Here is a 14314-nt window from a genome sequence, read left to right on the forward strand (position 1 = left end):
CAGCTAACGGAAGTGACGTTTCAAGCACACATGATGTGTTGCCGTTAGCTTTAGCACGTTAGTCAACCTCAGTTTAACAATATCTTAACGTACATATGCACACAGCTTGGGGTGATAGTAAAGCACACACATTAGTAAAGTTCTATATCCCCTGAGTTTTGCCAGCTGCTACATTCTTCGTTATTTACAACTGTTTTGTCAGACCAGCAGCGCAGCCACTCCACCCTTCCGCTTTGCACGGCAAGCTGCATGCGCTGAGCACATGAAGTATCCCAACATTCCACAATCCATTTTGATGGTTGAAAAAGTACATCATCCAGGTACTTTTAGTACACTTCTTTTTGATGCATTTTCAGTGTAAACGTACTACTCGCACTACTTACACTTCAAAATGGCGTAGAATAGTGCAGAAGTGTGCGGTTTGGTACGCATACATTCTATTTAACGCAGATGGACCAATAGCTGGGCATGTTGTTGTCACAATGGATCCTGGCAATAAACAGCCAATCGTATGCATTTCAGCAAAATGCAGTCAGTAAAATTTCATGAAACAGCTAAAATTTTAAAAACATATCAAATCAATAAATAGTAGCCTATATATTTAGCCTATAACATTTGAAACACGTGACCCAATAAAAATGTGACAATTTTCCACAACTTGATAAAAAATACCCTTGTCTTGAGGATACAGTTTAACCTTTCAGTTAAAATACATTTCTTTCATAGTTTACCCTTGCCTGAATACATTCTAGTGAGGTCACTGAGACAGTCTATCTATAGCTCTTGTGACAACTAGCCCAAGTAGATATTTGTATTAGTTGAAACTGAAAAAAAGATGTAGCCTCCATTTGTGCTGTGAATTTTTGCTCTTATTTGCAACTTTTTATTATCTATAGTATTAATTTGCATACAATGGACTTATTGGACACAACGTTTTTAATGGTAATTATTATTAGCTTATTATAAATAATAACAGATTAATATGGTATCTTGTTTAAAGAGTGCATTTTTCTTTCTTTCTGAATTTTGTAGTAACAACAACTATATTTATGTTTTTTGGCAGACACTATCATGGTTTAATATGGTCATTTATGTTTGGTTTTGTGATTTAAGTGTTATTTGAGAAAAAGAGTTGTTTCTTTTAATGGGCTAATTTATTTAAAATAAAATGTTGCTCTTCACTTGGTGTTACAAATCTACATGTGTTGAACAAGAAGGATTCATCAGAATAATGTGATTTAAGCAATTTGATGATAAAAATTAATTATAATAACGTAGTATCTTTATTAAACAACAGTTTGTTACTCTGGGAAAACTATATCATATCAGTATACATTCACATACACATCTGAACATATACATTAGTATATAACCACTTTTGATCTGTCATTGGGCAAATTGTGCATAAACATAAATACATTTTTGTATATATATATGTACTCACTTTCAAATACTATACTTAATTTTCCAGTCTTCAGGGATGAACAGTCTCATATATAGATCTACAGTAAGGCTCAACATGTTCTTTTTCAATATGTTATTCCCTTTTTCATCTAAAAACCAAAGTTTACAAAAACAACTGTAGCACCATATGTCGTCAGTATAGTAATATTTTTCCGTAAAAATATGATCTGCATTACTGGACATCAGCTTTGTTCTCAAATAATGGCAATCAACCAAAACAATTTACTTTCATTTGTATTTGACAACATCAAATAAATATTTTTTTTTTTCAACAGAATTAATGAGTACAGTCAGTTAATAAAAAAAATGTTACAGATAGTAGCAAATAATTTGCTTAATAACTTTGTGCCATCTTTCTTGAAAACCCCATGTCAGAAATACGATGACAATCTACAACCCCAATTCTGAAAAAAGTTGAGACAGTATGGATAATGCTAATAAAAACAAAAAGGAGTGATTTGTACATTCTATTCACTCTGTGCTATATTGAAAGCAATACAAAAACACATTATTTGATGTTTTACCTTGTAAATTAAATTCTATATATATATATATAACTAATTTCATATCAGATGATTGCAACAAGCGCCGAAGAATTTCAGAGTCGAGTGTTCACTGCTGTGTAACATCACTATTTCTTCTAATAACAATTATTAAGCATTTGGACACTGAAGACACACATTTGTGAAGTTTAGCATGCAAAATTGTCCACTGTTCATCCATTATGCAGGTCTTCAGCTGCACAATTGAACAGGGCCTTCCTTGCCATATTGTGCACTTCATAATACACCACACGTACACGCACAGCTAAAGACCTGCATAATGGATGAACATGGGTAAATTCTGCTTGCTAAACTTAACAATATTGTGTCTTCAGTGCCCAAACACTTAATAAGTGTTATTAGAAGATATGGTGTTGGTACACACTTGACTGTCCCAAATTTGTTGAGTGAAGCAATCATCTGATTATGTATTTAAAAAAAAAACAAGATTAAATTGACAAGTTAAAACGTCAAATATTGTATTGTTGTTGTGCTTACAATATCCACCTTATTTTGCAACATGGAAGCAGCGGCTGCATTTCCGGCGAATGTGATAAAAGTTCCACCGGCATTGACCGCAGTGTAAATAACTAGAAAGTTATAATACCAGAGTTAGTAATCTGGGTTTCTAAACTATCACACAACCACAGGATGTACAGCAGAATTATGTGCCAATATTGCATAATTTTCTAACGTCAGTATTTATAAAAAGAGTAAATAAATCATTCACTTGTTGCTGTGTGGTGTTGTATTGATGTAACCCGCACAAGAAGAGACAGTCACAATGTAGATGAAAACTGCTTTTATTAAGAGCAGGCAAAAGTACAATAGGGAAAATCCAGAAGAAGAGTAGTCAAGGGGAGCGTAAGGTCGAAGCCGGGGAATCAGGATAAGGCAAAGGGGCAAATCTACAAATAGAGCAGTCGAGGAAAGCGTAAGGTCGAAGCCGGGTAATCAGAATCAGAATAGCGAGTAATACTAACAGGTAGAATAAACAGGGGACCTAGGGGAACACTAGAGCTGGCAAAGCGAAGGGGTAACTAAACAATAACCAACACGAGTGAGACGAAAGGGTCGTGATAAATATAGGGGAACAAACGAGCGGTGCAGGTGAAACGAATAACTAGGTGATGGGACGAGTGCAGGTGTATACAATGAAGGGGTGATTGAGACGAGTGCAGGTGTATTCAATACTCTGGCGATTGGGAGCGGGCATGTGAGCCCGAGGGGGGAGATTGGGAACGAGCATGTGAGCTCGAGGAAGCAGCACGAGCGTGTGAGCTCGAAGGAGCAGAACGAGCGTGTGAGCTCGAGGGAGCGGGGCGAACCGAAGGAGCGGGGTTCTTTACAATTGAAGAGACGGTAATAAAATCTCCTTTCTTTACCGAGATTGCGATGATACAGTGTTCCTTGTCTCCATATAAACCTCCGTTTATAAGTACCAGCATAACCACCAATGATGTCTTTATGTATTTATTTCCAAAGGTGATGTTTCATAAGCCATGCTGAATGTGAGATCTGCATGTTTGTTTACTGTACACCTCTATGAAATTGAGAACACTTGCTGACAAGAACGGAGAGTAAATACGTTTGTTATTTTGCCAAGATGAAACAAGATGCAGTTTTGATGCAAAGAAAGTTGAAGCAGCACTTTCCCGGCTTTTTGTTATTATTAGCATTTTCCATACTGTCCCAACTTTTTTAGAATTGGTTGTAACACAATCTGTTAACATGGATAACAACTCTAAAATCAACTGCAGTTCATCTGACAACCATAATCATAAATAAGATCCTTTTCCAACAAAATATACAGCCAGATCTACAATAACAGAAGAGATACACATCAGTTTAAGACATAGAGATGACAGGAATATACAACACAGAAACCACCTTCTATATGTTTAGTATTTCCTTTTATCAGAAGTACGTTTAGGCCTGTGTATGAATGTCAAAATGATGCATTTTTTTTAAACTAGTGCAGACTGAAAACAACAAAGATACATGAAATCTGGGTAAGAAGTCAAAATGAACACATATTCTGCACCAATGCTTCTTTGTGCAGGTTGAAACATAATACATGGCACCATATTTCAGAGAGTGATGTTTGGCTGTAAACTACGTTGAGTGGCCTTGCTTAGTGAGCCACAATATGGGTCCTGCAGTCCACATTCTGTGGTAGCACCTTTAGAATATCTTAATAAGCACCTCAGATTGAGAAACAAAAATGCACCATTTTGTTTTGTTGTCAGAACTTTTGGCTCTATTTCAATACAGATGATTGTGAAACCACTACGCATCAAAACTGAACTAAATACAATGTGTGTAAATGCTCTCAGAGAACACTGAAAATAAGTGGAGCATTGCATTTAAGAACGCTAACATGCAAATGTGTTGGAGGGGGTCACCACATATGCATGTTGAGGGCATGCTCCAAAAGATGTATAAGCAGTCTGAAGATGGTTTAGAACTATAGGCCTTCAAAAAGACATAAATACTTCAATGTGTCCAATGCCATTTCAGATTTAGCTTAAAATATTTGACCCAGTGAAATGTTTACACATCCAATTTCTTCTAATCTTGTTAGTCAACACAGTCTTTTTTTTTCTTTTTTCTTTTTTCTTTTTTGCAGGCATAAATCCATTTGGCTAGACAATTTTGTTCACAAGACAAACGACAGAGAGAAAATATTAACTTGTTGGCACTACAGCTCATTCATTTTGCAAGACAGAGGAAGGCATAGACAGAAGTACATTAACAATCATCAAATAAATTGCTAACTTCATCGCAACTGGCATCTAGTACACAAACAAACCAATTAAATCAATAGACGGTCTCATTCCCTTTCGAATCCAATCGCAAACAAAACAGTTGAGTCATATGGAACCGGCCAGTGTGTTTCTTATTCAGGAAATATGTGAAACGCATTGTTCAAGTAGATGGTAAGTATTGCCTTTCATTTACAGTTTAATATGCTGATAATTTAGTTTTGCAAAGACTAGCCCAGAGACAGAAATGTGAGCTCTGCTGAGTACATTTTCTCTGCTAGGATGGGACTAAATTGATTGGCTGTTTACAGTACTGAGTGAAATATGAAAGGAGATAGAGACACTGGCATTGTTGTTTGCTGCACTGGCTGCCATGGCTACTTAGAAGCACCCAAAAAAGACAAGGCACCACAAAGAATCAGATATTATAGACTGGTCCCACTCACCCAACCCACCATCAACATATACAAATGGTGGCATGACTTAAATATTGACTGATTTTACTTAGAAATACAGCCATAGCCATCTAAATTGTTTAACTAGTAAGGCAGTAATCTAAACAAACCAACCAATTCAGAACTGCTCTAGTCAAGGGACCAACATGGTTTTCAGATTTGTAGCAAATCCTTTCCTTATATCTATTCCAACACAGCAATGTTGGCCACTACACATCAAACTAACGAGCGAGTGGAATAAGAGAAGATATCACAGTGTAGTAGAAAATATATCACCTGTTCAAATATGTATATCTTTCACCTCAAATGATTTTGTTATTGGACTATGAACATAGCATGGGATGCCAGGCAGCCAAGTCATCCAACAATTACACATCATAACACAACAGGGTTGGTAATATCCCAGCAAACAACAGTGCATTAATGTGCCAAGCACCTACAGGAGTGGAATACGGTCACTTATACAGGCACTATAAGGGAACAAGGAGGAGCTAGGGCAGGTAAATTGGGATGAAACACAAACTGTTGTTGGAACTAGCGGGCACTATGACCTACAAGAAAGTGATGCGGGAATAGTTCATCCAGAAATTAAAATTATGTCGAAATCTACTCACCGTCATGTTGTTCCAAACCCGTAAGAATCTTAGGGCACCAATATACTTCTAGAAAAATCAAAGAACGAATGTATGTAACACCATTTTGAACAAAATCTGGCTTTCAAGAAGGTATATTTTGAGTTTGTTCCAGGGGCTCGAGATTGCCAGTGCAAACTTTCAGTAAAACTTGTTATCTGGGTGTGACATGGTGCTCCACCTACATTGACGTCAACATCTTTTATCAGTTAATTTCTTCATTTCATTCATCACTTGCGGATAGAAATTTTCATGAGGTCCCGAATGTACTTCTTTTTCTGCATTCCATATCGAATTGCACCTGGTCAAACATGGTGCCTTTCAAAGTATACTCTTTTGACCACAAACGAATATGAATGCATTAGACACATGCACACTATGACTGCTTTGCAATACTCTACAATGATGGGAACAGATGAGGACTGTCCGCGTATCAAGAAACTGTTAGGGCCAGATGCGGATAGTCTGCGCAGACTGTGCTGATGACGGATGACACGCATACTGTGCATACAGCAATCAGCAACATGATCAACCGAAGTATATTTTGCCGTTCAAGTCTACAAAAGTCTTTAAAATAGAATAACAGATGGTAAACAGTGCACATTATGGCCACATACTGTATTGTGTGTTAGCATTAACATTAGTGCCATAAATACAGAATGTAAACATGACAAATTACGCATTATCTAGTGCCTATATAATTATCATTTTATTTCTAACTGAGTGGTTAAAACAGCTTTTACTGACCTTATGTGGATTCTATTCATAGAATGAGGCATGCAGTCATTAAAAACACTTTTTTAATGTCACATTTGTTAATGTTTCATTGTAGGACAGCATGCATCTCATATTTAAATTCTTCAATAAATGCTGGGTCCAGTGGTGTCCGAATGTTCTCAAAAAGAGTTTCATTTTGCTTAGCTGTTTTGACCTTCTTAAAAGTCTTAAGAGAAGAATGAAGAACTTTGCACTGAGTGTATCGGAGACATTATGTGGAACCCATAAAGAGATTGTTTTATGAATATCTATGTCTGTTTTCTTAATACAGTGGAAAGTGGCGTTGGATTGTGCCTCACTTTAAAGCTTAAAAAGGACTCAAAATATCATAAAAGTAGTCAATGTGACTTGTCGCATTCCAAGTCTCCTGAAATCATTCACCAGGTTTTGGTAAAAAAACGATTTAAGTCCATGTATTTTTGCACGTTCAAGAACAGTATGAGACAAGCTTGTGTTCATGCGAAAAATTTGTTTATCGCTATTAGTTTAATATATAGATTCATTAAAACCACTTCTTTTGTGTTCCTCATAAGAAAGAAAGTCGTTTGGGTTTGGAAGAATATGAGGGGGAATAAAAGATAACAGCATGATCATTTGGGGTGAACTATTCCTTTAAACAAGTATCTTAAATTGAGAACCTGATAATGCAAGGCTTATGGAATTTGTTTGCAATGTGATGTTGGAATAAAAATCACTTGCATGAAAATGCCTGCCCATCTCCAGTTCTCTTTGGCCAGGTTTTAAATCCAAGTTGTTATCTTGAAATGCAGTCTTTTCATCAGAGTATCCCAGACAACACTCACATGAGAGGGGTGGAGGGGTCAGAGCAGCAACCAAGGATGGAGCTGAAGTTAAGAGGTAAGACTTACAAACCAAATCCACACACATGAATATTCATGCACACACTCGTGCTAATACACACAGATCAATGTTGTCTATCCTCATGTTCTTTTCCATCCCTGGCAAAAACCCTCCACCTCATCCACTACAACCAGTCTGAAGTCTGCTTTGAAAATTCCAGCACGAACAAAGGGGGTTGTAGCAGCCCATGCAGTGAAACTTGGCATCCCACTGCTTGACATTGTATTGGAATTTTGAGCAGTTCAAACAAATAACAAAAATGACCTCAGCCCTCATGGAGTAATTCATTCATTCTCAATTGAACTGATGAAATAGGGGGAAAATTACCTCAAGATTAGAGGTAAACATGCTCAAGTGGCTTCTGCTAGAGGTAACCCTCAGGTCTGCCATTAAACAGACACACTCTTTTAAGTACACATTATATAGTATATAGGCAAAATGTATAAAATGGGATACTAAATCCAATTATCTTGCAGAAATGAGAACATAGGAGCCCTCATTCATTGGTTGGCACATCCTGGCAACCCAGTCAATACTCAATATGTGCAACCTTGCCAAGCATTCTGTGGTGTATAAATTTAGCTAATTTCCCCTTTTTCAATCATTTCAAATTACATTTTCAAAAAATATTGCACACTTCAAAGAAATGAACTTTCCTTATAAAAATGAGTATAGTACATCACATGAATGAGAATGGCATACCATTTACCGTACATATGTCAACATTCTTCCTTTGAGAATTCCTTTGAGAAATTGTTTGCCTATATATGAAGAAAAGGTTTAAATGCACATATAAATGCAATTTTCATTTGCACAGGGAATGATGGTGTGTGCGTGTGTGTTTACAGTATGTATGTAAGGGTTTTAAACTTAAATAAAAAAAACGCAATATGTCAAATTTTTGCAATCTGTCTTTCATCAAGTGTGTTCTCATTTACTACAGATGGGTTAATATACATATATATATATATATATATATATATATATATATATATATATATATATATAACAATTAGCTATATGTAATAACTCGTAAATTCAGCTCTCTCAGATTGCAGAGTTGTTGATACCACATCACTATTGGGATTAAGTAAGAAAAGACAACTTTGGAGACGTGCAAATTTTAAGGCCCTTTTGATTATCAAAATGCCAGTGGCAGTGTTAAATGGTAGGCAAACACCTAAATTTGAAACCAAATTCTAAATGACATCCTTGCTGTTCAAATAGGCATGAATGAATTATGTAAATTCCATTTTATTCAATTTATGTTCACTAAGTAATTGTACCTTTTGGAACAGTTTGTTAAAAATCAATTTGAAATCTCCTTCCTCCAACATCACAGGAAGAGATTAGGGGGGCACCATGTGCTTTTGTTTGACAATAAAATGTGCTTTTTAGCGTCTATTGATTCTTTTACCTCAGTTCTATTTGTCATCATAACTTTTTGGAAAAAAGTAGGCACAAAATGGTAAAACTGAAATCAGAATGAGGATGTTAAAGATTACGTTCCTCCATCATTCCCATCGTGTCATAAACACCATCAAACATACACATTATTTGCACACTCACATTAATTACCCGACATAGGGAATGTATTTCTGACTATTTAAACTTTATCTCTATTCTGTGTTTGTCAAAATATATTGAATATTCTCTTTTTAAACACTTTTTTTTTTAGACCTTAGATACAATTTCATAGCTTGAGGGCACAACTAAATTACAACTTTGAAGGAAAAAGCACCAAGGGAAGTGAAGAACCAGAGAGGGATTGAATGCCTTCATAGGGAGGACTCATACTGGAGCAGCTCGTAGAGTAGTGGCCCATCCCTGTACCTGATGCCCACTGCATTGGGGCTGATGTACTGGAGGATGTTTATGGTCCGCCGCAAACGTCGGTCCACAAAGTGAGCATCCCAGGCCGGGTAGTGCTTCCTGGGCATGTCGATCTTGATTAGGGGCCCCTCAGGGGGAATGGGCCTGCCCGCTGCATCAGTGGGCTCTGTGGATCTTACCTGGAACACAGGCAGGCAAGTGTCCGTGGCAGCTTCCTCTGGCTCTCCATAGTCCCCTGAAGCCATGCCCCTGGTCGTTGTAGCTTGGGAGCCCCTAGGCCCTGGAGTGGGAGCCATGGGCTCAGCCTCTGGTGGTAAGGGGAGGCCCCAGAGCAGCTCAGCACAGCAGGAACTGGCCAGCACCTTGAGCCTGGGCCCCATGGGATGCAGCACCCCATAGTAAAGGACCATGCAGGCCACACCAGAGGCAAAGCACAGGAAGACGCTGCAGAGGGCAGATGCAGCGTAGGAGTCGGTAGTGACTGGGTCTCTATAGGCGTACCACAGAGCAGTCAGGATGGCATTTTCCACCAGCACCAAGGAATAATAGACCACCATGCGGTATCGGGTCCTTCCCTCCTTGACATTAAACCAACAGAAGACGTAGACCACACCCACCACCATGTTGAAAAGCACTTCCTCCCATTTGGACATGCAGAAGTCAGTACCTCCATGGATAACCCAGAAAGCCATGGCACACCAGTGCAGCACCACAAAAATACCAAAGTAGAGGTGAAAAACAGATGCAAAAAGGGCGAATGACAGAGCCCGAGAAGAGATGGTGAACAAACGCCACATGAGATGCAACAGCGCTCCCCGGTAGCTCATGCTCTTTTGGTCATCACGGGAGTCACGCAAAAGCTTGTGGTAAGAGGCCAGTACCCAAGACAGAGAGAGGAGTGAAGTAACCGCTGACACACCTGCAGGACAGTGTGGAGGGACATGAAAGTAGAGATTTAATATAGCTCTTCTAGACATTGCAATCTGAAGTCATTTTTAAGTGTTACCACTGTACTTTGATTATTTTAAAAATTGTCTACATTTTTGAGCCTACCACAAAATTGGGTATATTGATATTCAATTAATATTTACTGTATTAAATAAGCAAAGTACAGCAACAATTATAAATCATAAAAAATATTAATAATCTTTTAATTTGCGTACATTAAATATAATTATACAAATGTATTATTTAAAATGTACAATAAATTATATTATAAATACAATAATATTATTTATTATTATATAATTATAAATTGTCCATATCTTTGCCTTAGCATCATATTATAAATTCCCTTTGTCCATAAATTATTTTGCTAATTGTTCTTAATTTAAAATAATATAATAATAAATGGTCTAATAACATTGTGTTTATAATCTAATTGATAATAATAAATAATCAAAGTCACAATAACACTTTGCTTAGTTAAACATATTTCAACTCTGTAATAAAATATATAAAACTTGTATTATATTATATTGATAATATATTTATAATTTATTGTTTTATAAATACAATTATTTTACTATTAATTTATTATTCTATAATTAAACAATTTATAATAAAGGAGAAAATGAATATCCAAAGTGGAAGTCCAATTTGATTGAATAAATGTGCAAATCCATAGTTTATTTATTTCACAATTGTCTATTGAAAATACCTTTTGCTTTAGGACCAGCAGCTGGGTGCAAGAAAACCCTTAAATAAATAAATAAAAATAATAATATATATATATATATATATATATATATATATATATATATATATATATATATATATATATATATATATAAAACACTCTTATGATGATCATTTTTATGTTATTTTATCATTTAAATAATTATTTTACTATTATTTTCTTAAGTGGTTTCTTGCAACTGGGCATTCCAAAGACCATCCCCACAATAAAACTGTATTTAAACATATTACAAAGTTCAAAGAGTTTTTTTATAACCTACATTAATTGGTCTATTATTTTACCATGTTTTAATCTCTGTTATTACTCGAATATATGGAAAAAGCACAAAAGCATAATACAAATTTATTTATAAAAAAATATGAATATATATCCATATCCAGTAATCCAAATGAATAACAGAGTAAAACACACAAGCTCTATTAATCATTATGTTTTATCATTTCTACACCTGCCAAGAAAATGTAGCCTACCTACAATAGGCTATATTTTGTCTAACATAGCCATGCTATAGCTATTCATGCTGCTTAGCTCAGCGTTCTTCACTGTGTTCATAAAGGCATCTGCGCTGCTGGCAGTGCTGTCACCTCTAGAGTGAGAGGTGGTCCCACACTTTAGATTATCTGTCGCACAGCAGAAAAAACTTGTCGCCACACAAACACAGTTGATCCAAGGCAGGTCTTTCAGATTAATACACAAGATGCACAGTATAGACTTGCCATGATGTACACTGTTCTGTGCACGAATGATTAAATCGGCCATTGGACTTGTTGATAAATGAATACAACACAAACAGCAAGATCCAGTTGGTCATATTTTTTTGTCACTTCAAAAACTAACCAGACTACAGATTTTGGCCATGCATCATGTTGCTCTTACAGAGCCATGAGCAACACTCATAAAAAATTAAAGGTGCCTTTTCAGCAACATTTCTAATAAAAAAACAGAAAGTCTTGAGCACATGACAAATTACCTCCACTGCTGGAAAGCAAATCAAGTCAATTTAAAACAACGCTCACTAATGGAATAATTAACCATTAATTGTATTCTTCTTTACTACAATCAAGTAATATAAAAGCATAAGTGAAATCATTCCTACACAAAAGTATAAATTATACGTCATTTTTTTCTATTTTATTTTTACTATTTTAAAATACTTTCTCTTATCCAAGCCTAATGTGCAAAAGCCATAATTAAGTAATTCATAGAGGCTCTGTGGAGTCAAAAGATTGCTCTATCAATGTTGGCTTAACCTATGGTGTGAGTTTGGGGTGGGACTATCTGTTTGTCTGACCATTGTAAGGGGGAGTGGGTCACTTCCTAGTGCAACATTAAAGGGATAGTTCACCAAAAAATGAAAATCCTCTCATCATTTACTCACCCTCATGCCATCCCGGATGTGTATGCTTTTCTTTCTTTTGCAGAACACAAAATAAGATTTATTTTAAGAATATTTCAACTCAGTAGGTCCATACAATGCAAATGAATGGGTTTGAAGTTCTAAAATGCACATAAAAACAGCATAAAAGTAATCCATAAGGCTACAGTGGTTAAATCAATATCATCTGAAGTGATATGATAGGTGTGGGTAAAAAAACAGTTCAATATTTAAGTCCTTATTTACTCTCACTCTCCTCTTCCACTTTTAATTTTACATTCTTCTTCTTTTGTTTTTGGTGATTTGCATTCTTCACGCATGTTGACACCTACTGGGCAGGGAGAATCATTTATGGTAAAAATTTACTTAAATATCGATCTCTTTCTCACCCACACTGTCATATCACTACTGAAGATATTGATTTAACCACTGGAATCTTTTGGATTACTTTTATGCAGACTGTATGTGCTTTATGGAGCTTACATTTTTGGCACCCATTCACTTGCATTGTATGGACCTGAGATATTCCTTAAAAATTATTAATTTATGTTCTGCAGATGAAAGTCATACGCATCTAGGATGGCATGAGGGTGAGAATGTACATTTTTGGTGGTGAACTATCCCACCACCAAAAGAAGTTTGGTCAGGACATTTCAAAGGGCTCATGCCCTTTTATAAAAAAAAAAGTCAATTAATTTCAGAAGTGAAAGAATGTACATTTTAAATGCATTCATCTGCTAAAAGGTTCAGTGATTAGGAGTACCCTGGCATACAGATAACACACATGGACTTAAGGCCACAAAACTCAAACATTTTTAAATTTACAAAGTTAAAAAAATGTCAGAGGTCCAAGTACAGAGCCTTGAGGCACTCCTTACACTGCAGTGTTTCTGCCCGGTTCTTCTGGATCATGATGCAGAGCTGCAGCACCAGCTGTGGAGCGCTCTCCAGAAATGTCTCCAGTAGACGGAGCATGTTGACATCGGCATACTCGTACATCATGGCCCAGTAGAAGCGTCGCTGGTTCTCCTTTTGTCTGCGGCTCTGGATTCCAAGGTACATTGTTCTGATGTACCTACAGAAGTGCAGATACAGAAGGAAAGGAAAGCAGAGATGATATGAGACTGAAATAAACAGAGGGGGATTACATAATTACATTTCAGATGTAGAAAAAGAGAGCAAGCAAAGAAGGGAAACATAGAGAAAACAGAAGATGAGGGATCAGTTGAAAAGATTTATATAATTTATTCATTGATTCCACATTGAAAATCTAGGATTCTAAATCTAATTTAAACCTGAAAAAAATAAACCTGTAAATGTTATCATTTTTAAAAATTTCAAACAAAGAAATTTTATGATGTGAAATAAAAATGTTACAAAATTACATTCTGCACTATTTCTAAGTCAATAATCCAATTAGCACATTTGTGCCATTGACAATGGTTAATTCCTTTGTACAAAAGGTCAGATTTCCTTGCATCCACTGAAGAACACAAGATGTCTTGGTAATTTATTTTCAAATCATACTGGGAGAACATGGATCATCCATGCTAGCTGGAGTACATAATTACATTAAAGCCAAAGGGGAGACATACAAAGTATATATATCTACACTGTATACACACACATACACACATTGTATATATACTGTATATTTGGTGGTGGTCTTTATATAATTAATATAAATACATATTTTAAATGGTCTTTTGGACCCCACTGTACATTTAAATTCTTCAGACATACAATCTCCCCACTCCCTAAAATCTAGAAATCAATAATGTATTCATTGAATTAGTAGAGGTTATTGTTTTCATATAAGATTGTTTCATATTTGATGGGTCTCGGAGTCAGGATCAGAGTGAGGTGAAATCAGGATTGTGTGATAATTGGAGAAACACATTTCAGCTTAAT

General features: G+C 36.0%; 1 protein-coding gene across 1 annotated transcript in view; it reads right to left on the minus strand.

Annotated features, from left to right (window-relative positions):
- Positions 1–9274: 9274 nt before the first annotated feature.
- LOC127624350 (XK-related protein 6) overlaps positions 9275–14314 on the minus strand; it is a 62089-nt gene continuing 57049 nt past the window's right edge. Inside the window, exons 2-3 of the mRNA XM_052099142.1 lie at positions 13282–13478; positions 9275–10248 (exon numbers count right to left, since the gene is read on the minus strand). Of these exons, the coding sequence (XP_051955102.1) occupies positions 9275–10248; positions 13282–13478 (1171 nt within the window). The remainder of the gene's footprint in view (positions 10249–13281; positions 13479–14314) is intronic.

This window comes from Xyrauchen texanus, chromosome 30 (genome assembly GCF_025860055.1).
Source record: "Xyrauchen texanus isolate HMW12.3.18 chromosome 30, RBS_HiC_50CHRs, whole genome shotgun sequence".
Taxonomy (NCBI): domain Eukaryota; kingdom Metazoa; phylum Chordata; class Actinopteri; order Cypriniformes; family Catostomidae; genus Xyrauchen; species Xyrauchen texanus.